Source organism: Rhopilema esculentum, chromosome 20, assembly GCF_057945365.1.
Source record: "Rhopilema esculentum isolate cy_ngs chromosome 20, ASM5794536v1, whole genome shotgun sequence".
Classification (NCBI taxonomy): Eukaryota; Metazoa; Cnidaria; class Scyphozoa; order Rhizostomeae; family Rhizostomatidae; genus Rhopilema; species Rhopilema esculentum.
Window position 1 is genome coordinate 4,290,383 of NC_142834.1, and position 25,587 is coordinate 4,315,969.

Consider the following 25,587-nt stretch of genomic DNA (forward strand, 5'->3'; position numbering starts at 1 on the left):
TGTAAACTCTTACCAATAAACGGAAAATGAGGTAAAGAACGTTTATTCTCTTCTTGGACATTGATTTATTTATCTCTTTAAAGGTGAAATTTGAATTCCTGATCTATCTGCTTCTTGTTGTCGCTAAACACAAAGCTTGTGTTGTAATCAAACATGGCCGACAATTTAAGGCGATGCATTGAAGCCCCCCGGTAGAAGGGCAGGGTTGCAGCTTATACAGTTGCTTCGCTTTTGTATTTGTAAATATCACTTTCACCCCATATCTATCCAGCAATAAAGAACAGCCTAAAGCAATTCGCGATAACAAAGTTTCGCGAAATTAGAGCCATAATTAGGTATTATTGTTTCGTATTATGAAAGTCTAGTATAAAACAGATTTGAAACTTATAGAAAGACTACGATGGATAACAGTTTGTAAATCAGATTGTTTTACTGATTGACTGTTGCACGAATACCCTAAACATGGAACCAAGCAATGTTTTGAATTTTATTTGGCCTTTGTATCTTATTGATCATAATTAAATTTCCAAGATAAAGATTTTTAAATAGAATGCCTTGTAAAATATCTATTCTAAGGACGGCCAGAATATGCATCTAATATTGAAAACATTGACAAGATCCTAGGCAATTATCGCTAGCTGTTCTTAATAATTATGACCCAAGGACACATTAAAGGCACTTATCTTTAGTGGCACCTGTTTTTAGGGGTACTCTAACAAAAACTCTATAATTATAAAAAGTTCGTTTAAGGGACAACATAACAAAGTTTCCATTGAGATTAAAAAGGCTTTTTCTGTATGCCTAGCTTGAACGATGTAGATAGCACTTTCTAGCTTCGTGGTAGGCATTGCCACCACCTAGATTATCTATAGAGCTTTTGGAGGCCCTGTTGTAAAACGTGCGAGTTCGAGATTGTAAAGATCAAATTGTTATTGATGCTCTGCATGGTTATGGCCAAATTTTGGGTCAGGTTCATCGACTGTTTAACTATTCGAGTAGCTAACCTAATGTACGTATCCTAAGGCAGAATTGTTTATATGCAAATAAAGATCAAATTGAATCGTCATGCAATATATGATTATTGAATCGTCATGCAATAGATGTTCTTTTGATGGCTAGAACATACCACAGGCGGTTCCAAGGAGAGTATAGGGGGGGGGGGGGGGGAGGTAAAATTTAAATTTGAAACTGGTGACACGATTTATTTTTTCCTCTGAATTTTTAATGTTCCCCGATTTTAGAGTTTAAACAGAATCCAGTTTCGAAGTTTCGTAAAAATTATATTTCCTCCACATCGAATGTCTTTTTTACCTATAATTTGAGGCCCCACTGATCTCAAAACAGTGTGCGGATTTCAAGCTGCAGCCTCGTTTCCGGTATAAATATGTCGAATGAAAATGGCGGTCGTCCACATGGATCAACAACCAATTAAAACATTATTTCAAGGTAAGGAAAACAAAATATTATTACGGTTTTGTTTGAAAAAGCTTTCTATAAGAAGCAGTTCTTTTTCAGATGAAGGTTTAAAAAACCCCTAGCTTTATTTGTATGAGCCAGCAAAGAACGAAAAGCAAGGCTCAGTCTCTGTAATGTGGGGCAAATGCATTCGCTAGATCATTTCAGTGTGGCTAACTTTGCGTGCGGAAACTTGAATTTTCACACAAAATTTTGATTTTCAAAATTGTTCTGTAGGAGGCACCTTAGAATGTGCTTAAAGAATGGCCATTAACAGTATCTATTATAGACACCCGCACCAGTTCAATAGGGATCATAGATGAGGCTTTTCCCAGAAAACTTCCTCTGAAACAATGTCATTCAGAAAACCACGAGATTTCTTGTCCTAGGGGTCTGCATAACTTTGGTACATAGCACATTGAATAAAAATTTAATTGCACAATTTATGCAACCAGTGGGCTTCAAATGATTTCATGATCTTCTTTGCTTTACATTCATCAAAAGCACTTTTAACCAGGGGTGGCGCTAGAGACAAACCTTCAAGGTGCCGAAGTTAATATTCTCCGTAACTGCCGACGCTGGATGTGTCAAATTGCCGACTGGAAAAAAAATTCGATTTGCCCCATATAGCAGGCAGGGCCGTCGCGAGGCAAGCCTCGTTGGGGGGAGGGGGGGGGGGGTGGATGTGGAATGCAAATTTATTTGATTAAAAAATTATTGCCTGAAACTTCTGCAATACACAAACCTCTGCAATACATTTTGTCAATCTAACTCTGTATGATAATAGCCGACTTTCCTAATAGTCTTGTCAAATCTCTATATCGGGACGGGCAAAATATATAGTTACTACATGAGGCGGCACCATGGTTGCCGCCGAAGGGGCAGGAAATTTTCGAATTGTGATGCTTCTAGATCCCTGGAAAATGCACTCTTTTAAGCAGATTTCACTAAAGCAATCCTCCTAATCCTTTTGAAAATTATTGTCTTTTTGCAAAACTTTTTTTACAGCAGATAAAAACAACAATTTCGCCGTGGTCTTGAAAAATACCAGGTTGTTAGTTACTTTTAAATTTAGATACCTCTCTCCATCTTAGCATGCCTTTTGAATGTTAAGAAAAATCTGGAGCTCATAGTGAATTGCAGCTGACGCTCCTACTGAGAAACTTTAGGAGAAATGGACACGAGGCACAATTTTACCTAAGATTGCTTGATCCTTTATTGATTTTATGACAGGAAGGTCTCTGAAATACCTAAAGCGTTTCTTCCACCGAGCGGATTTTATCTGAAATTTCCTATTGAGATACTATTGGGGTGGGTGTGACAACCCCCCAGTCGCGACGCCCCTGAGCAGCACCTCCAATGGAGGGGCACCGATATAGAGCATTTTTCCAAGAGCAAGCAAGCATATAGAGCAAGCAATAGAGCATTTTTCCAAAATCGTTTGTTGTGGGTGCAAAATTCTCCCTTGCCCCCTCCCCGCCCCCACTTTCCAACCTGTGTCGGAGTCCACGAGATTTTCTCGGCAATTTGTGCCTTGTAACAAACTTAATGCGCAAATATTGCCTATTGTTGAATATTTCTTCCTATCTATGTTGGAAGAAGTTAACCGATGGTCTTCTCTAAACCATTTGTTTGTCGCAAGCTATGCGGTGAACAATGCTATTGAAAAATAGTTGATGAAAAAGGACAAGAAGTGCTTTTTGAAAAATTTATTACGCAAAATGTGCTCATGATCGAAATGTTTTCATTGGCAATAATAATGTCTTGAAACGAAAAGAGAATCCCTTAAGAAGAAAATTCATTAAAGACTTTAATTTTGACAGCGTGATTTTGCTGTTGTTAGGGTAAATTTCCTTGAAACGGTCCAAAACATAATCCAAATCAAGCATCTCTGCACGTTTAGCATGAATTGGCATTCGCATGAGCAGCAACAGGGATTTCAACCGAGAGGAGCATGATGGTATTGTGGGTCATGCGAAGGAGCACCATGAAATTAAGTCACAGCTTTCACGGAAGCGACAGGATATAATGCCACTATGATAGTAAAATTGCCGAAGAAAAGCCATTGAGAAAACCATAAACCAGCCAGTGCAGTTTTCTCCTCGATTATTTATGTCATTCAAACAACATGTAAACCGGGTGACATCCATCAAGTGCCGACGGTATTGAGAAAGCAAAAATTGATTGGCTGCCGACGGGGGGGCTATCAAAAATCTAGGGGGGGCTAAAGCCCCCCCTTGCCCCCCCCCCATGCCGCCACTCCTGCTTTTAACGGTGTTCAGAATGTATTTTCACGCATTTAAAGGGTTTTCAAGCGAAAAAGAATTTTTATAAAGTTTTTGGATTCTTGAACTTTTTTGAAACGTCTGTGGTCACAGATATTTTTGAAAAATTACTCATGTTCTTCTTTCGAAATATGATCTAGAAATTCATCAAAAAAATTTCTAATGGTTTTGATAATGTATTTTTACACATTTCAAGATTTCTCAAATGACAATAAAATTTTACAAAATTTTTGGATTCTTTTTATTTTTCTAAACAGGTCAGCAGTCACAGCTATATTTAAAAATGTTTGTGCTTCTTTATTTGAAAATATTTAATAGAAAACTCCCAAGAAGTGCTGTTAAGAACATATCATGAGGCTAATTCAGTTGTTTGGAGTGAAAGTTTTACCTTTATCAAACATTGCAATATCTTTAATTTTGCAGGTCATAGTTTTTTAATGTTGATGAATTTTTTTTTTCAGACATCACTTGGAAGATAACAGAAATGTCTTGAGAAAGCTAAATAGAGGTATTTTTTAGTTTTTTCTTACTTTAAGACCATGAACTTTATTTAGAAGTTTTTCAAATTTTTGAAGCTCTTTCACAAATTCACTGTCAGAAACATTTTCAAATGACTTGGTGCTTTGTTCCAAATTTTTCCTAGCAGTTTATCAAGAGCACTTCTAATGGTGTTTGGAATGTATTTTAACTCATTTGAAGGTGTTTGAAGTGAAAAATTTTTTGTCACAGATTCTATGAAAAATTTCTTAGTTCCTTTTTCAAAATATTGTTTTTTTTATTTTGGTATCCGTCATTCCATTGGCTAACAATTTCATTCAATGAATTCAAACTATTTTTTTAGTTACATTCAAAATTGGATTCTAGGTAATAAATTGTACGCTTTCATCCAAGGATTTTAAAATCGTTAATGAATTATACACTTGGTTAATGTTATCTTTTTGTTGAAGCAATCAGAGAATTTTTAGTAGTTTTTTTATTTTGGTAGCTGTCATTCTAGATTTAGGACACTTAGCTACCAATTTCTTTAAGAGAATTTCAAATATTTTTTAATCAGATCCAAAATTGTGTTAGTATGTAATGAATTGTGCTCTAGTTTAATTTTATCTCATCCTTCAAGTAGTCAGGGAAGATTTAGGGGTTTCATTTTTTGGTATCTGATATTCTTAAAATAAGACAATTGGTTACTAATTTCATACAGTGAATTTTTTTAATTAGATTCAAATTTGCATTCTACCTAGTGAATTGTGAGGTGGTTTAATCTTATCCTGTCCTACAAGCAGTCAGATAATTTTTAGGGGTACCTGTCATACTTAAAATAAGACCATTATGTACAAACACCATGGTACACTCTCCTATGCCAAAAAGCCGAAAACGGTCTATCTTGTGGGACTGAATACGTTGTGAATCTGAGTTGGTTTCAACATCACTGCTATTTTTCAAAGCATCTTGAACATTTAGTAGTTCGGACATTTTGCCTTACTTTTAATGAATGTTTCATTAATTTTCATGCAAATAATACTTTGACAATTATCATGTAAGTAAGGTCAGAGAAAGAACTTATATTGGACAATTAAAGAACTATCTCTTAAACAGAGAGCATTGTATTCAATAGGACCCTGCTCTAATTTATCACAAATAGTCTAGTGGTTGATTTTAAAATAGACTTCCTTGGATAATAAAGCCAACAATGATGTTAAATTACTTTTCTAAGGTCTAATTTCTGTTCACACCTGCAAAGTATATTCCAGTACAAGGGGAAGTTGTTACCTGTTTGAAGGCTTTAGTATAGGGGTCTTAACTGGAACTTTACTCTAGAAAGTCAGAATTTCAGGAGATCTCAAGAGACATGTTTGAATTGGCAAACTGAAACCAGTGAGAACCAAACCCCCCATTACAATGTTTCAATGTAGGGTGCGCGAATGACTAGAATGATTACTAGAAAATCGATTAAAACCATCAAATAGCATTCTGCCTGTGGACATTAATTCTAAGAGTAAGGTTGTATTGAAAGGTAGAACAATTGCATCAATGATTGCATTTTCCAGCGAACTAGGATCAGTAAAATTCGAAAATTTATCCGTCTTCTGCGGTAACTATGGTGCCGCCTCAGGTATTATCTTTCTTGGACTTGTTTACTGTGACACGAACAATAATTTGCAAACTACCATATTATTAAATGACGTCTTTTTATTACTCAGAAAAGTTTAGAATATTGAGAATATAGAAATATCACGGAAAGATCTACAAAGAACTTTCTTCATTTATGTCTTTGTTTTTTAGGGACATTTTATTATAAAAGCGAGTAACCCACATGAAATATTAATCCATAATCTCTGAATAGATGCTCTTTCTTGTTTGTTAAATTCATGTCCTTTCATAATCTAAATGTTTGTGCAACTGGGATTCCATGTTTTCTTTTCGATTGCCTAACCTCCTTGTCAGAAGGTCAAGTCCCTCCGTCGGGGAATTTCTAGCGCCACCACTGCCCTGAGACCCCTAGCACTAAACCCCAGTTCGGAGTCCATAATGTGTATTGCCGGTATGAAAATGAAAGTTTTTAATGATAAAAGCATATGGCTCTACGGGGCTGACTTCATCATACTTTTTTATACAACAAAGGAAAATTACAAAAATAAATGTTAAAACGTTTTCATTCCAAAAACTCTCAGCCAAGTACGAGATAAAAAGTCCTTGAAGGCTTTACAGTACTTTTACTGAATTTTTTACCTCAAAAGAACAAGCAACGAACGCTTTCGTTTCGATCAATGACATGCCGATCTTTCCTTTGCTCGGCTTAAACCCCCCCCCCCCCCACCAACACCACACTGTAACAGGAATAGCCTCCTCTAATATGATTGGACAATTTAGTATCCGTAGTCTCGTTTTCGTGTTTAATTAAATGAATGAACCTATCATATTTTCTTAGCCCTTAATCATCTTTTGTTTGTATATTATTATTTAAGTGACTTATTTTACATGAAAAGGGAGTTGTTGCCGAAATGGCAAAAGCGTAACAAGAGCGTCTTTTTATGCATCTCGATTCTTTGAGGGAAACCTCTCACAACACCTTCTCAGTGCTGGCTTTGTGCCTGCTCCAAACTTTCAAAGTTTGTCTAGAATTCAAGAATTCTTATTGAGCCACTCTGAAGGAGCGTTAAGAGATGCTTCCTCACTGCATATCTGTATTGGAATACACCTCTGAAGAAAATGCAATAATCTGCAAAGTACATTTACAACGAAGCTCATATCTCGTTAGGAGTACATTAAATGCCAAAAAATTCAGTGCCAAAAGTTTCGGTTTCCTAGATATTATTTAAGTCTCTGTGTAAATCTCGATGAGAACCATAATGAAGAGCCAGTATAGGCGTTGGTTCAACCCATAGACTCGAATTTCTTGGATGCAGAGGGCAAAAGAAAAGAAAGTGAAGATGAGCTGCATACCTCGTAAGTTTATGTCAAAGGAGATGAAAAAAATGAAAATTGATACGCAAACAACATAAAAGATTATTTTTTTGCCATTTCGGAAGTTTAACGAAGTCAAACTAGATTTTTCTAGCGTTTGAAGATTTCGTTTGAAGAAAAAATTCCCGTTTCAAAATAATTCAGTGGGATTAATTTTTGATTGCCCTCAAACCACTCGATTTGTTTCAAAATTCATGTTTTTCTTCCACGGAAGAGATTTACCTTCCCATCATGCTCGGGCACAGAGAGGTTATAGAGGCCCCTGGTGTAAAAAAGGGGAAGTGCGGATCACTTGCGAGCAAAAAGCGAGCAGAAAATCTGGTAGCCTGTGCTCCAGACCCTATCTGGCAATTACGCCCCTAAGATTTGCTTAAGATACATTTCAGAACGATTTCTCGCAGTAGTTTCGAGACGTTAAATGGTCGTCAATTATCCGACAAAAGCCCTAATTTTTTGAAAAGATCGCTGATTGGGGGGGGGGGGGGGGAATACCCTCCATAATTTCTGGCACTGAGGGATATTATTCAAACCAGCAACAGAAACAAATTAATTTCCAGCATGAAATTTGTCCCAAAAAATTTTCCAGACGACAGTTTGCAATTTTTCTCTACTTTTTTAACATTTTTCTCATTTCAACATACCAAACAAATTACTTTAGAAATTCATGGTCCCAAGAAGGGGTTTTGTTTTACAATTGTTTCTGTTTTCCGTTTGAATTTTGAAAATCCACTGGTTACAGGAAATTACTGGAAAACAATTTTTTCTCGCAGGAGGTTTTTGTTAAATACGACGGCTATAGTCTTTAACGGAGATAACGTCTTTGATTCTAATTTTCTATTCATGTATCCCCTGCTTTTCTTCACCATCCCAGTTTTACTTTATTGAAGAATTTTGGTATCAAATATTCCATTCTCTTTTCACAGGGCACATTATATCTATAAATGAATAGCCATCTGTAATTGTGTATCTTTAAAATAAACTTTGCCGAAATTCTTGACCCAAAAAAAGTAGTCTGAGCACCCCTTACTAAGTATAATACGAGCATCGTCTCCCTTTTGGTAAAAGAGGCCCAAAAATTGTAATTAAAAGCTCTTTGCTGATCACCAGCGAAGGCTTCTGGCTTGATAACCCTTTCAATAAAAGTTTTTTAAAAAGTCATTTCATATTCTCTTGCATAAAAAAGGGGAAAAAGGTAGCCACCTAACAATTCCTAAAATGCACTTAGCACCAAGCATTGAGTTGGTTGCGCTAGGCTTTCGCATATTGAACCTTCCTGAAACCATTCGATTTTGTTATTAATTTCTACCTGTTTATGTTGCGTAAGCTTTACTTTTAACTGAGCTCATGAACTAAACTCCCCCCTCCCCCCTGGCCCTCCAATTATGTCTACCCTGCTACGTGGTATTGACTTTACTGTATTTCCATTATCCTTGTAAAAACTATGGTTTTCAGCATGCTACATAGTCCTTAAGAATTCGATTTTCAAATAGCCCCTGGACCTGAAACCTTTGAGAAATGGAACACGTGATGGAAGTCTTTGTTCTGAGTCTTCATCATTCCTGTAAAATAATGGGTAATATATTATTAATGCATTAAAACTATTGGCTTTTGGTGTCAATATATAATGTGTATCTCAATTGACCATATTCTTAGAAAAGCATTTTACACTACTGACTGTGCGATTCTGCTGTAAAAGTTAGAAGCATATGGCACCTGAGAACAAAGAATCCCCGAGAACAGAGAACAAAGAGTACCCTGACTGGGGTCTTGTTCCAAGTTTTTAAAACTACAACCAGAAATAAAATGCCTGCCCTTTTTTCTCCAACTTTCTGGGTGTTTGTCCAAAAGGGACCACAGTTGGCAAATAGAGAAGGAGAGTCACATGGCACATTACAGAAAACAATTCAAACCCCAGCCCAGATATCAAAACCCTTTTTCTTCGTAAAAACTCTCAAAATATGAATTCTGTTGCAGATCATAATACTTGGTTACGGAGAATTGTGTACGAATGACGAGGAGCATGGTAAGTGCTATTTTGTTCACTTTTTAAGAAAATACCTGCTTTGTCTTCCTAATCTAAACATTTGATTCTATTCTTTTTATTTTTCTTTTTTAATACTTTAGAGCATTATTTTTTGTTCTGCCCCCGTCCTCTTTTCGTTAAATTAATCCTTGATTATCTTCTTTTGAAAGTCCTTCTTTAAATCCATTAAATCTTTTTATTTTTCTTTTTTTCTCTTTAATACTTTAGAGCATTATTTGTTGTGCTGCCCCCGTCCTCTTTTCGTTAAATAAATCCTTGATAATCCCCACTTTAAACTCCTTCTTTAAATCCATTGAATCTTTTTATTTTTCTTTTTTTCTCTTTGATACTTTAGAGCATTATTTGTTGTGCTGCCCCGTCCTCTTTTCGTTAAATTAATCCGTGATAATTCTCACTTGAAACTCCTTCTTTAAATCCATTCAATCTTTTTATTTTTCTTTTTTTCTCTTTAATACTTTAGAGCATTATTTGTTGCGCTGCCCCCGTCCTCTTTTCGTTAAATTAATCCTTGATAATCCTCACTTGAAACTCTTTCTTTAAATCCATTAAATCTTTTTATTTTTCTTTTTTTCTATTTGATACTTTAGAGCATTATTTGTTATTCTGCCCCCGTCCCCTTTTCGTTGAATTAATCCTTGATAATCCTCACTTGAAACTCCTTCTTTAAATCCATTAAATCTTTTTATTTTTCTTTTTTTCTCTTTAATACTTTAGAGCATTATTTGTTGTTCTGCCCCTGTCCTCTTTTCGTTAAATTAATCCTTGATAATCCTCACTTAAAACTCCTTCTTTCAATCCATTAAATCTTTTTATTTTTCTTTTTTTCTCTTTGATACTTTAGAGCATTATTTGTTGTGCTGCCCCTGCCCTCTTTTCGTTAAATTAATCCTTGATAATCCTCACTTGAAACTCCTTCTTTCAATCCATTAAATCTTTTTATTTTTCTTTTTTTCTCTTTAATACTTTAGAGCATTATTTGTTGTTCTGCCCCTGTCCTCTTTTCGTTAAATTAATCCTTGATAATCCTCACTTAAAACTCCTTCTTTCAATCCATTAAATCTTTTTATTTTTATTTTTTTCTCTTTAATACTTTAGAGCATTATTTGTTGTTCTGCCCCTGTCCTCTTTTCGTTAAATTAATCCTTGATAATCCTCACTTAAAACTCCTTCTTTCAATCCATTAAATCTTTTTATTTTTCTTTTTTTCTCTTTAATACATTAGAGCATTATTTGTTGTTCTGCCCCTGTCCTCTTTTCGTTAAATTAATCCTTGATAATCCTCACTTGAAACTCCTTCTTTAAATCCATTAAATCTTTTTATTTTTTTTTTTTTCTCTTTAATACTTTAGAGCATTATTTGTTGTTCTGCCCCTGTCCTCTTTTCGTTAAATTAATCCTTGATAATCCTCACTTAAAACTCCTTCTTTCAATCCATTAAATCTTTTTATTTTTCTTTTTTTCTCTTTAATACTTTAGAGCATTATTTGTTGTTCTGCCCCTGTCCTCTTTTCGTTAAATTAATCCTTGATAATCCTCACTTGAAACTCCTTCTTTAAATCCATTAAATCTTTTTATTTTTCTTTTTTTCTCTTTAATACTTTAGAGCATTATTTGTTGTTCTGCCCCCGTCCTCTTTTCGTTAAATTAATCCTTGATAATCCTCACTTGAAACTCCTTCTTTAAATCCATTAAATCTTTTTATTTTTCTTTTTTTCTCTTTAATACTTTAGAGCATTATTTGTTGCGCTGCCCCCGTCCTCTTTTCGTTAAATTAATCCTTGATAATCCTCACTTGAAACTCTTTCTTTAAATCCATTAAATCTTTTTATTTTTCTTTTTTTCTCTTCAATACTTTAGAGCATTATTTGTTGTTCTGCCCCCGTCCTCTTTTCGTTAAATTAATCCTTGATAATCCTCACTTGAAACTCCTTCTTTAAATCCATTAAATCTTTTTATTTTTCTTTTTTTCTCTTTAATACTTTAGAGCATTATTTGTTGTTCTGCCCCCGTCCTCTTTTCGTTAAATTAATCCTTGATAATCCTCACTTGAAACTCCTTCTTTAAATCCATTAAATCTTTTTATTTTTCTTTTTTTCTCTTTAATACTTTAGAGCATTATTTGTTGCGCTGCCCCCGTCCTCTTTTCGTTAAATTAATCCTTGATAATCCTCACTTGAAACTCTTTCTTTAAATCCATTAAATCTTTTTATTTTTCTTTTTTTCTCTTCAATACTTTAGAGCATTATTTGTTGTTCTGCCCCCGTCCTCTTTTCGTTAAATTAATCCTTGATAATCCTCACTTGAAACTCCTTCTTTAAATCCATTAAATCTTTTTATTTTTCTTTTTTTCTCTTTAATACTTTAGAGTATTATTTGTTGTTCTGCCCCTGTCCTCTTTTCGTTAAATTAATCCTTGATAATCCTCACTTAAAACTCCTTCTTTCAATCCTTTAAATCTTTTATTTTTCTTTTTTTCTCTTTGATACTTTAGAGCATTATTTGTTGTGCTGCCCCTGCCCTCTTTTCGTTAAATTAATCCTTGATATCCCTCACTTGAAACTCCTTCTTTCAATCCATTAAATCTTTTTATTTTTCTTTTTTTCTCTTTAATACTTTAGAGAATTATTTGTTGTTCTGCCCCTGTCCTCTTTTCGTTAAATTAATCCTTGATAATCCTCACTTAAAACTCCTTCTTTCAATCCATTAAATCTTTTTTTTTTCTTTTTTTCTCTTTGATACTTTAGAGCATTATTTGTTGTTCTGCCCCTGTCCTCTTTTCGTTAAATTAATCCTTGATAATCCTCACTTGAAACTCCTTCTTTCAATCCATTAAACCTTTTTTTTTTCTTTTTTTCTCTTTGATACTTTAGAGCATTATTTGTTGTTCTGCCCCTGTCCTCTTTTCGTTAAATTAATCCTTGATAATCCTCACTTGAAACTCCTTCTTTCAATCCATTAAACCTTTTTCTTTTCTTTTTTTCTCTTTGATACTTTAGAGCATTATTTGTTGTTCTGCCCCTGTCCTCTTTTCGTTAAATTAATCCTTGATAATCCTCACTTGAAACTCCTTCTTTCAATCCATTAAACCTTTTTTTTTTCTTTTTTTCTCTTTAATACTTTAGAGCATTATTTGTTGTTCTGCCCCCGTCCTCTTTTCGTTAAATTAATCCTTGATAATCCTCACTTGAAATTCCTTCTTTAAATCCATTAAATCTTTTTATTTTTCTTTTTTTCTCTTTAATACTTTAGAGCATTATTTGTTGCGCTGCCCCCGTCCTCTTTTCGTTAAATTAATCCTTGATAATCCTCACTTGAAACTCTTTCTTTAAATCCTTTAAATCTTTTTATTTTTCTTTTTTTCTCTTTGATACTTTAGAGCATTATTTGTTGTGCTGCCCCTGCCCTCTTTTCGTTAAATTAATCCTTGATAATCCTCACTTGAAACTCCTTCTTTCAATCCATTAAATCTTTTTATTTTTCTTTTTTTCTCTTTAATACTTTAGAGAATTATTTGTTGTTCTGCCCCTGTCCTCTTTTCGTTAAATTAATCCTTGATAATCCTCACTTAAAACTCCTTCTTTCAATACATTAAATCTTTTTTTTTTCTTTTTTTCTCTTTGATACTTTAGAGCATTATTTGTTGTTCTGCCCCTGTCCTCTTTTCGTTAAATTAATCCTTGATAATCCTCACTTGCAACTCCTTCTTTCAATCCATTAAACCTTTTTTTTTTCTTTTTTTCTCTTTAATACTTTAGAGCATTATTTGTTGCGCTGCCCCCGTCCTCTTTTCGTTAAATTAATCCTTGATAATCCTCACTTAAAACTCCTTCTTTAAATCCATTAAAATCTTTTTATTTTTCTTTTTCTCTCTTTGATACTTTAGAGCATTATTTGTTGTTCTGCCCCTGTCCTCTTTCCGTTAAATTAATCCTTGATAATCCTCACTTAAAACTCCTTCTTAAAATCCATTAAATCTTTTTATTTTTCTTTTTTTCTCTTTGATACTTTAGAGCATTATTTGTTGTTCTGCCCCAGTCCTCTTTTCGCTAAATTAATCCTTGATAATCCTCACTTGAAACTCCTTTCAATCCATTAAATCTTTTTAATTTTCTTTTTTTCTCTTTAATACTTTAGAGCATTATTTGTTGTTCTGCCCCTGTCCTCTTTTCGTTAAATTAATCCTTGATAATCCTCACTTAAAACTCCTTCTTTCAATCCATTAAATCTTTTTATTATTCTTTTTTTCTCTTTAATACTTTAGAGCATTATTTGTTGCGCTGCCCCCGTCCTCTTTTCGTTAAATTAATCCTTGATAATCCTCACTTAAAACTTCTTCTTTAAATCCATTAAATCTTTTTTTTTCTTTTTTTCTCTTTGATACTTTAGAGCATTATTTGTTGTTCTGCCCCTGTCCTCTTTTCGTTAAATTAATCCTTGATAATCCTCACTTGAAACTCCTTCTTTCAATCCATTAAATCTTTTTATTTTTCTTTTTTTCTCTTTAATACTTTAGAGCATTATTTGTTGCGCTGCCCCCGTCCTCTTTTCGTTAAATTAATCCTTGATAATCCTCACTTAAAACTCCTTCTTTAAATCCATTAAATCTTTTAATTTTTCTTTTTTTCTCTTTAATACTTTAGAGCATTATTTGTTGTTCTGCCCCTGTCCTCTTTTCGTTAAATTAATCCTTGATAATCCTCACTTAAAACTCCTTCTTTAAATCCATTAAATCTTTTTATTTTTCTTTTTTTCTCTTTGATACTTTAGAGCATTATTTGTTGTTCTCCCCCGTCCTCTTTTCGTTAAATTAATCCTTGATAATCCTCACTTAAAACTCCTTATTTCAAGACATTAAATCTTTTTATTTTTCTTTTTTTCTCTTTAATACTTTAGAGCATTATTTGTTGTTCTGCCCCAGTCCTCTTTTCGTTGAATTAATCCTTGATAATCCTCACTTAAAACTCCTTCTTTCAATCCATTAAATTTTTTTTATTTTTCTTTTTTTCTCTTTAATACTTTAGAGCATTATTTGTTGTTCTGCCCCTGTCCTCTTTTCGTTAAATTAATCCTTGATAATCCTCACTTGAAACTCCTTCTTTCAATCCATTAAATCTTTTTATTTTTCTTTTTTTCTCTTTAATACTTTAGAGCATTATTTGTTGCGCTGCCCCCGTCCTCTTTTCGTTAAATTAATCCTTGATAATCCTCACTTAAAACTCCTTCTCTCAATCCATTAAATCTTTTTATTTTTCTTTTTTTCTCTTTAATACTTTAGAGCATTATTTGTTGCGCTGCCCCCGTCCTCTTTTCGTTAAATTAATCCTTGATAATCCTCACTTGAAACTCTTTCTTTAAATCCATTAAATCTTTTTATTTTTCTTTTTTTCTCTTCAATACTTTAGAGCATTATTTGTTGTTCTGCCCCCGTCCTCTTTTCGTTAAATTAATCCTTGATAATCCTCACTTGAAACTCCTTCTTTAAATCCATTAAATCTTTTTATTTTTCTTTTTTTCTCTTTAATACTTTAGAGCATTATTTGTTGCGCTGCCCCCGTCCTCTTTTCGTTAAATTAATCCTTGATAATCCTCACTTGAAACTCTTTCTTTAAATCCATTAAATCTTTTTATTTTTCTTTTTTTCTCTTCAATACTTTAGAGCATTATTTGTTGTTCTGCCCCCGTCCTCTTTTCGTTAAATTAATCCTTGATAATCCTCACTTGAAACTCCTTCTTTAAATCCATTAAATCTTTTTATTTTTCTTTTTTTCTCTTTAATACTTTAGAGTATTATTTGTTGTTCTGCCCCTGTCCTCTTTTCGTTAAATTAATCCTTGATAATCCTCACTTGAAACTCCTTCTTTAAATCCATTAAATCTTTTTATTTTTCTTTTTTTCTCTTTAATACTTTAGAGTATTATTTGTTGTTCTGCCCCTGTCCTCTTTTCGTTAAATTAATCCTTGATAATCCTCACTTAAAACTCCTTCTTTCAATCCTTTAAATCTTTTTATTTTTCTTTTTTTCTCTTTGATACTTTAGAGCATTATTTGTTGTGCTGCCCCTGCCCTCTTTTCGTTAAATTAATCCTTGATAATCCTCACTTGAAACTCCTTCTTTCAATCCATTAAATATTTTTATTTATCTTTTTTTCTCTTTAATACTTTAGAGAATTATTTGTTGTTCTGCCCCTGTCCTCTTTTCGTTAAATTAATCCTTGATAATCCTCACTTAAAACTCCTTCTTTCAATCCATTAAATCTTTTTTTTTCCTTTTTTTCTCTTTGATACTTTAGAGCATTATTTGTTGTTCTGCCCCTGTCCTCTTTTCGTTAAATTAATCCTTGATAATCCTCACTTAAAACTCCTTCTTTCAATCCATTAAATCTTTTTTTTTTCTTTTTTTCTCTTTGATACTTTAGAGCATTATTTGTTGTTCTGCCCCTGTCCTCTTTTCGTTAAATTAATCCTTGATAATCCTCACTTAAAACTCCTTCTCTCAATCCATTAAATCTTTTTATTTTTCTTTTTTTCTCTTTAATACTTTAGAGCATTATTTGTTGCGCTGCCCCCGTCCTCTTTTCGTTAAATTAATCCTTGATAATCCTCACTTGAAACTCTTTCTTTAAATCCATTAAATCTTTTTATTTTTCTTTTTTTCTCTTCAATACTTTAGAGCATTATTTGTTGTTCTGCCCCCGTCCTCTTTTCGTTAAATTAATCCTTGATAATCCTCACTTGAAACTCCTTCTTTAAATCCATTAAATCTTTTTATTTTTCTTTTTTTCTCTTTAATACTTTAGAGCATTATTTGTTGCGCTGCCCCCGTCCTCTTTTCGTTAAATTAATCCTTGATAATCCTCACTTGAAACTCTTTCTTTAAATCCATTAAATCTTTTTATTTTTCTTTTTTTCTCTTCAATACTTTAGAGCATTATTTGTTGTTCTGCCCCCGTCCTCTTTTCGTTAAATTAATCCTTGATAATCCTCACTTGAAACTCCTTCTTTAAATCCATTAAATCTTTTTATTTTTCTTTTTTTCTCTTTAATACTTTAGAGTATTATTTGTTGTTCTGCCCCTGTCCTCTTTTCGTTAAATTAATCCTTGATAATCCTCACTTGAAACTCCTTCTTTAAATCCATTAAATCTTTTTATTTTTCTTTTTTTCTCTTTAATACTTTAGAGTATTATTTGTTGTTCTGCCCCTGTCCTCTTTTCGTTAAATTAATCCTTGATAATCCTCACTTAAAACTCCTTCTTTCAATCCTTTAAATCTTTTTATTTTTCTTTTTTTCTCTTTGATACTTTAGAGCATTATTTGTTGTGCTGCCCCTGCCCTCTTTTCGTTAAATTAATCCTTGATAATCCTCACTTGAAACTCCTTCTTTCAATCCATTAAATATTTTTATTTATCTTTTTTTCTCTTTAATACTTTAGAGAATTATTTGTTGTTCTGCCCCTGTCCTCTTTTCGTTAAATTAATCCTTGATAATCCTCACTTAAAACTCCTTCTTTCAATCCATTAAATCTTTTTTTTTCCTTTTTTTCTCTTTGATACTTTAGAGCATTATTTGTTGTTCTGCCCCCGTCCTCTTTTCGTTAAATTAATCCTTGATAATCCTCACTTAAAACTCCTTCTTTCAATCCATTAAATCTTTTTTTTTTCTTTTTTTCTCTTTGATACTTTAGAGCATTATTTGTTGTTCTGCCCCTGTCCTCTTTTCGTTAAATTAATCCTTGATAATCCTCACTTGAAACTTCTTCTTTCAATCCATTAAACCTTTTTTTTTCTTTTTTTCTCTTTGATACTTTAGAGCATTATTTGTTGTTCTGCCCCTGTCCTCTTTTCGTTAAATTAATCCTTGATAATCCTCACTTGAAACTCCTTCTTTCAATCCATTAAACCTTTTTTTTTTCTTTTTTTCTCTTTGATACTTTAGAGCATTATTTGTTGTTCTGCCCCTGTCCTCTTTTCGTTAAATTAATCCTTGATAATCCTCACTTGAAACTCCTTCTTTCAATCCATTAAACCTTTTTTTTTTCTTTTTTTCTCTTTGATACTTTAGAGCATTATTTGTTGTTCTGCCCCTGTCCTCTTTTCGTTAAATTAATCCTTGATAATCCTCACTTGAAACTCCTTCTTTCAATCCATTAAACCTTTTTTTTTTCTTTTTTTCTCTTTGATACTTTAGAGCATTATTTGTTGTTCTGCCCCTGTCCTCTTTTCGTTAAATCAATCCTTGATAATCCTCACTTGAAACTCCTTCTTTCAATCCATTAAACCTTTTTTTTTTCTTTTTTTCTCTTTAATACTTTAGAGCATTATTTGTTGTTCTGCCCCCGTCCTCTTTTCGTTAAATCAATCCTTGATAATCCTCACTTGAAACTCCTTCTTTAAATCCATTAAATCTTTTTATTTTTCTTTTTTTCTCTTTAATACTTTAGAGCATTATTTGTTGCGCTGCCCCCGTCCTCTTTTCGTTAAATTAATCCTTGATAATCCACACTTGAAACTCTTTCTTTAAATCCATTAAATCTTTTTATTTTTCTTTTTTTCTCTTTAATACTTTAGAGCATTATTTGTTGTTCTGCCCCGTCCTCTTTTCGTTAAATTAATCCTTGATAATCCTCACTTAAAACTCCTTCTTTCAATCCTTTAAATCTTTTTATTTTTCTTTTTTTCTCTTTGATACTTTAGAGCATTATTTGTTGTGCTGCCCCTGCCCTCTTTTCGTTAAATTAATCCTTGATAATCCTCACTTGAAACTCCTTCTTTCAATCCATTAAATCTTTTTATTTTTCTTTTGTTCTCTTTAATACTTTAGAGAATTATTTGTTGTTCTGCCCCTGTCCTCTTTTCGTTAAATTAATCCTTGATAATCCTCACTTAAAACTCCTTCTTAAAATCCATTAAATCTTTTTATTTTTCTTTTTTTCTCTTTGATACTTTAGAGCATTATTTGTTGTTCTGCCCCTGTCCTCTTTTCGTTAATATAATCCTTGATAATCCTCACTTAAAACTCCTTCTTTTAATCCATTAAATCTTTTTATTTTTCTTTTTTTCTCTTTAATACTTTGGAGCATTATTTGTTGTTCTGCCCCTGTCCTCTTTTCGTTGAATTAATCCTTGATAATCCTCACTTAAAACTCCTTCTTTCAATCCATTAAATCTTTTTATTTTTTTTTTCTCTTTAATACTTTAGAGCATTATTTGTTGTTCTGCCCCAGTCCTCTTTTCGTTAAATTAATCCTTGATAATCCTCACTTGAAACTCCTTCTTTAAATCCATTAAATCTTTTTATTTTTCTTTTTTTCTCTTTATTACTTTACAGCATTATTTGTTGTTCTGCCCCTGTCCTCTTTTCGTTAAATTAATCCTTGATAATCCTCACTTGAAACTTCTTCTTCAAATCCATTAAATCTTTTTATTATTCTTTTTTTCTCTTCAATACTTTAGAGCATTATTTGTTGTTCTGCCCCCGTCCTCTTTTCGTTAAATTAATCCTTGATAATCCTCACTTAAAACTCCTTCTTTAAATCCATTAAATCTTTTTATTTTTCTTTTTTTCTCTTTAATACTTTAGAGCATTATTTGTTGCGCTGCCCCCGTCCTCTTTTCGTTAAATTAATCCTTGATAATCCTCACTTGAAACTCTTTCTTTAAATCCATTAAATCTTTTTATTTTTCTTTTTTTCTCTTCAATACTTTAGAGCATTATTTGTTGTTCTGCCCCCGTCCTCTTTTCGTTAAATTAATCCTTGATAATCCTCACTTGAAACTCCTTCTTTAAATCCATTAAATCTTTTTATTTTTCTTTTTTTCTCTTTAATACTTTAGAGTATTATTTGTTGTTCTGCCCCTGTCCTCTTTTCGTTAAATTAATCCTTGATAATCCTCACTTAAAACTCCTTCTTTCAATCCTTTAAATCTTTTTATTTTTCTTTTTTTCTCTTTGATACTTTAGAGCATTATTTGTTGTGCTGCCCCTGCCCTCTTTTCGTTAAATTAATCCTTGATAATCCTCACTTGAAACTCCTTCTTTCAATCCATTAAATATTTTTATTTATCTTTTTTTCTCTTTAATACTTTAGAGAATTATTTGTTGTTCTGCCCCCGTCCTCTTTTCGTTAAATTAATCCTTGATAATCCTCACTTAAAACTCCTTCTTTCAATCCATTAAATCTTTTTTTTTCCTTTTTTTCTCTTTGATACTTTAGAGCATTATTTGTTGTTCTGCCCCTGTCCTCTTTTCGTTAAATTAATCCTTGATAATCCTCACTTAAAACTCCTTCTTTCAATCCATTAAATCTTTTTTTTTTCTTTTTTTCTCTTTGATACTTTAGAGCATTATTTGTTGTTCTGCCCCTGTCCTCTTTTCGTTAAATTAATCCTTGATAATCCTCACTTGAAACTTCTTCTTTCAATCCATTAAACCTTTTTTTTTCTTTTTTTCTCTTTGATACTTTAGAGCATTATTTGTTGTTCTGCCCCTGTCCTCTTTTCGTTAAATTAATCCTTGATAATCCTCACTTGAAACTTCTTCTTTCAATCCATTAAACCTTTTTTTTTCTTTTTTTCTCTTTGATACTTTAGAGCATTATTTGTTGTTCTGCCCCTGCCCTCTTTTCGTTAAATTAATCCTTGATAATCCTCACTTGAAACTCCTTCTTTCAATCCATTAAATATTTTTATTTATCTTTTTTTCTCTTTGATACTTTAGAGCATTATTTGTTGTGCTGCCCCCGTCCTCTTTTCGTTAAATTAATCCTTGATAATCCTCACTTAAAACTCCTTCTTTCAATCCATTAAATCTTTTTTTTTCCTTTTTTTCTCTTTGATACTTTAGAGCATTATTTGTTGTTCTGCCCCTGTCCTCTTTTCGTTAAATTAATCCTTGATAATCCTCACTTAAAACTCCTTCTTTCAATCCATTAAATCTTTTTTTTTTCTTTTTTTCTCTTTGATACTTTAGAGCATTATTTGTTGTTCTGCCCCTGTCCTCTTTTCGTTAAATTAATCCTTGATAATCCTCACTTGAAACTTCTTCTTTCAATCCATTAAACCTTTTTTTTTCTTTTTTTCTCTTTGATACTTTAGAGCATTATTTGTTGTTCTGCCCCTGTCCTCTTTTCGTTAAATTAATCCTTGATAATCCTCACTTGAAACTCCTTCTTTCAATCCATTAAACCTTTTTTTTTTCTTTTTTTCTCTTTGATACTTTAGAGCATTATTTGTTGTTCTGCCCCTGTCCTCTTTTCGTTAAATTAATCCTTGATAATCCTCACTTGAAACTCCTTCTTTCAATCCATTAAACCTTTTTTTTTTCTTTTTTTCTCTTTGATACTTTAGAGCATTATTTGTTGTTCTGCCCCTGTCCTCTTTTCGTTAAATTAATCCTTGATAATCCTCACTTGAAACTCCTTCTTTCAATCCATTAAACCTTTTTTTTTCTTTTTTTCTCTTTGATACTTTAGAGCATTATTTGTTGTTCTGCCCCTGTCCTCTTTTCGTTAAATCAATCCTTGATAATCCTCACTTGAAACTCCTTCTTTCAATCCATTAAACCTTTTTTTTTCTTTTTTTCTCTTTAATACTTTAGAGCATTATTTGTTGTTCTGCCCCCGTCCTCTTTTCGTTAAATCAATCCTTGATAATCCTCACTTGAAACTCCTTCTTTAAATCCATTAAATCTTTTTATTTTTCTTTTTTTCTCTTTAATACTTTAGAGCATTATTTGTTGCGCTGCCCCCGTCCTCTTTTCGTTAAATTAATCCTTGATAATCCTCACTTGAAACTCTTTCTTTAAATCCATTAAATCTTTTTATTTTTCTTTTTTTCTCTTTAATACTTTAGAGCATTATTTGTTGTTCTGCCCCGTCCTCTTTTCGTTAAATTAATCCTTGATAATCCTCACTTAAAACTCCTTCTTTCAATCCTTTAAATCTTTTTATTTTTCTTTTTTTCTCTTTGATACTTTAGAGCATTATTTGTTGTGCTGCCCCTGCCCTCTTTTCGTTAAATTAATCCTTGATAATCCTCACTTGAAACTCCTTCTTTCAATCCATTAAATCTTTTTATTTTTCTTTTGTTCTCTTTAATACTTTAGAGAATTATTTGTTGTTCTGCCCCTGTCCTCTTTTCGTTAAATTAATCCTTGATAATCCTCACTTAAAACTCCTTCTTAAAATCCATTAAATCTTTTTATTTTTCTTTTTTTCTCTTTGATACTTTAGAGCATTATTTGTTGTTCTGCCCCTGTCCTCTTTTCGTTAATATAATCCTTGATAATCCTCACTTAAAACTCCTTCTTTTAATCCATTAAATCTTTTTATTTTTCTTTTTTTCTCTTTAATACTTTGGAGCATTATTTGTTGCTCTGCCCCTGTCCTCTTTTCGTTGAATTAATCCTTGATAATCCTCACTTAAAACTCCTTCTTTCAATCCATTAAATCTTTTTATTTTTTTTTTCTCTTTAATACTTTAGAGCATTATTTGTTGTTCTGCCCCAGTCCTCTTTTCGTTAAATTAATCCTTGATAATCCTCACTTGAAACTCCTTCTTTAAATCCATTAAATCTTTTTATTTTTCTTTTTTTCTCTTTATTACTTTACAGCATTATTTGTTGTTCTGCCCCTGTCCTCTTTTCGTTAAATTAATCCTTGATAATCCTCACTTGAAACTTCTTCTTCAAATCCATTAAATCTTTTTATTATTCTTTTTTTCTCTTCAATACTTTAGAGCATTATTTGTTGTTCTGCCCCCGTCCCCTTTTCGTTGAATTAATCCTTGATAATCCTCACTTAAAACTCCTTCTTTCAATCCATTAAATCTTTTTATTTTTCTTTTTTTCTCTTTGATACTTTAGAGCATTATTTGTTGTGCTGCCCCCGTCCCCTTTTCGTTGAATTAATCCTTGATAATCTTCACTTGAAACTCCTTCTTCAAATCCATTCAATCTTTTTTTTTCTTTTTTTCTCTTTGATACTTTAGAGCATTGTTTGTTGTTCTGCCCCAGTCCTCTTTTCGTTAAATTAATCCTTGATAATCCTCACTTAAAACTCCTTCTCTCAATCCATTAAATCTTTTTATTTTTCTTTTTTTCTCTTCAATACTTTAGAGCATTATTTGTTGCTCTGCCCCTGTCCTCTTTTCGTTAAATTAATCCTTGATAATCCTCACTTGAAACTCCTTCTTTAAATCCATTAAATCTTTTTATTTTTCTTTTTTTCTCTTTAATACTTTAGAGCATTATTTGTTGCGCTGCCCCCGTCCTCTTTTCGTTAAATTAATCCTTGATAATCCTCACTTGAAACTCCTTCTTTCAATCCATTAAATCTTTTTATTTTTCTTTTTTTCTCTTTGATACTTTAGAGAATTATTTGTTGTGCTGCCCCTGTCCTCTTTTCCTCAAATTAATCCTTGATAATCCTCACTTAAAACTCCTTCTTTAAATCCATTAAATCTTTTTATTTTTCTTTTTTTCTCTTTGATACTTTAGAGCATTATTTGTTGTTCTGCCCCTGTCCTCTTTTCGTTAAATTAATCCTTGATAATCCTCACTTAAAACTCCTTCTTTCAATCCATTAAATCTTTTTATTTTTCTTTTTTTCTCTTCAATACTTTAGAGTATGATTTGTTGTTCTGCCCCTGTCCTCTTTTCGTTAAATTAATCCTTGATAATCCTCACTTGAAACTCCTTCTTTAAATCCATTAAATCTTTTTAATTTTCTTTTTTTCTCTTTAATACTTTAGAGCATTATTTGTTGCGCTGCCCCCGTCCACTTTTCGTTAAATTAATCCTTGATAATCCTCACTTGAAACTCCTTCTTTAAATCCATTAAATCTTTTTATTTTTCTTTTTTTCTCTTTGATACTTTAGAGCATTATTTGTTGTGCTGCTCCTGTCCTCTTTTCCTCAAATTAATCCTTGATAATCCTCACTTAAAACTCCTTCTTTAAATCCATTGAATCTTTTTATTTTTCTTTTTTTCTCTTTTATACTTTAGAAAATTTTTTGTTTTTCTGCCCCTGTCCTATTTTCGTTAAATTAATCCTTGATAATCCTCACTTAAAACTCCTTCTTTCAATCCATTAAATCTTTTTATTTTTCTTTTTTTCTCTTCAATACTTTAGAGCATTATTTGTTGTTCTGCCCCTGTCCTCTTTTCGTTAAATTAATCCTTGATAATCCTCACTTAAAACTCCTTCTTTCAATCCATTAAATCTTTTTATTTTTCTTTTTTTCTCTTCAATACTTTAGAGCATTATTTGTTGTTCTGCCCCAGTCCTCTTTTCGTTAAATTAATCCTTGATAATCCTCACTTAAAACTCCTTCTTTAAATCCATTAAATCTTTTTATTTTTCTTTTTTTCTCTTCAATACTTTAGAGCATTATTTGTTGTTCTGCCCCCGTCCTCTTTTCGTTAAATTAATCCTTGATAATCCTCACTTAAAACTCCTTCTTTAAATCCATTAAATCTTTTTATTTTTCTTTTTTTCTCTTTGATACTTTAGAGCATTATTTGTTGTGCTGCCCCTGTCCTCTTTTCGTTAAATTAATCCTTGATAACCTTCTCTTTAAACTCTTTCTTTAAATCCATTAAATCTTTTTATTTTCTTTTTTTCTCTTTGATACTTTAGAGCATTATTTGTTGTGCTGCCCCTGCCCTCTTTTCGTTAAATTAATCCTTGATAATCCTCACTTGAAACTCCTTCTTTCAATCCATTAAATCTTTTTATTTTTCTTTTTTTCTCTTTGATACTTTAGAGCATTATTTGTTGTTCTGCCCCTGTCCTCTTTTCGTTAAATTAATCCTTGATAACCTTCTCTTTAAACTCTTTCTTTAAATCCATTAAATCTTTTTATTTTCTTTTTTTCTCTTTGATACTTTAGAGCATTATTCGTTGTGCTGCCCCTGCCCTCTTTTCGTTAAATTAATCCTTGATAATCCTCACTTGAAACTCCTTCTTTCAATCCATTAAATCTTTTTATTTTTCTTTTTTTCTCTTTAATACTTTAGAGCATTATTTGTTGTGCTGCCCCTGTCCTCTTTTCGTTAAATTAATCCTTCGTTAAATCTTTTTATTTTTCTTTTTTCTCTTTAATACTTTAGAGCATTATTTGTTGTGCTGCCCCTGTCCTCTTTTCCTCAAATTAATCCTTTATTATCTTCTTTTGAAAGTCCTTCTTTAAATCCATTAAATCTTTTTATTTTTCTTTTTTTCTCTTTATTACTTTAGAGCATTATTTGTTGGGCTGCCCCTGTCCTCTTTTCTTTAAACTAATCCTTGATAATCCTCACTTGAAACTCCTTCTTTAAATCCATTAAATCTTTTTATTTTTCTTTTTTTCTCTTTAATACTTTAGAGCACTATTTATTTGTTCTGCCCCCGTCCTCTTTTCGTTAAATTAGTCCTTGATTATCTTCTTTTAAAAGTCCTTCTTTAAATCCATTAAATCTTTTTATTTTTCTTTTTCTCTCTTTAATACTTTAGAGCATTATTTGTTGTGCTGCCCCCGTCCTCTTTTCGTTAAATTAATCCTTGATTATCTTCTCTTGAAACTCCTTCTTTCAATCCATTAAATCTTTTTTTTTTCTTTTTTTCTCTTTGATACTTTAGAGCATTATTTGTTGTGCTGCCCCTGTCCTCTTTTCGGTAAATTAATCCTTCGTTAAATCTTTTTATTTTTCTTTTTTCTCTTTAATACTTTAGAGCATTATTTGTTGTGCTGCCCCTGTCCTCTTTTCCTCAAATTAATCCTTTATTATCTTCTTTTGAAAGTCCTTCTTTAAATCCATTAAATCTTTTTATTTTTCTTTTTTTCTCTTTATTACTTTAGAGCATTATTTGTTGGGCTGCCCCTGTCCTCTTTTCTTTAAATTAATCCTTGATAATCCTCACTTGAAACTCCTTCTTTCAATCCATTAAATCTTTTTATTTTTCTTTTTTTCGCTTTAATACTTTAGAGCATTATTTGTTGTGCTGCCCCTGTCCTCTTTTCGTTAAATTAATCCTTCGTTAAATCTTTTTATTTTTCTTTTTTTCTCTTTAATACTTTAGAGCATTATTTGTTGTGCTGCCCCTGTCCTCTTTTCCTCAAATTAATCCTTTATTATCTTCTTTTGAAAGTCCTTCTTTAAATCCATTAAATCTTTTTATTTTTCTTTTTTTCTCTTTATTACTTTAGAGCATTATTTGTTGGGCTGCCCCTGTCCTCTTTTCTTTAAATTAATCCTTGATAATCCTCACTTGAAACTCCTTCTTTAAATCCATTAAATCTTTTTATTTTTCGATTTTTCTCTTTAATACTTTAGAGCATTATTTGTTGTTCTGCCCCTGTCCT

At 32.0% G+C, this 25,587-nt stretch overlaps 1 protein-coding gene across 1 annotated transcript in view; it reads left to right on the forward strand.

The window, feature by feature from the left end:
- Positions 1-1,163: 1,163 nt before the first annotated feature.
- LOC148957828 (uncharacterized) overlaps positions 1,164-25,587 on the forward strand; it is a 71,338-nt gene continuing 46,914 nt past the window's right edge. The window contains exons 1-3 of the mRNA XM_089114304.1: positions 1,164-1,446; positions 4,202-4,248; positions 9,177-9,225. Of these exons, the coding sequence (XP_088970430.1) occupies positions 9,211-9,225 (15 nt within the window). The 5' untranslated portion in view covers positions 1,164-1,446; positions 4,202-4,248; positions 9,177-9,210. The remainder of the gene's footprint in view (positions 1,447-4,201; positions 4,249-9,176; positions 9,226-25,587) is intronic.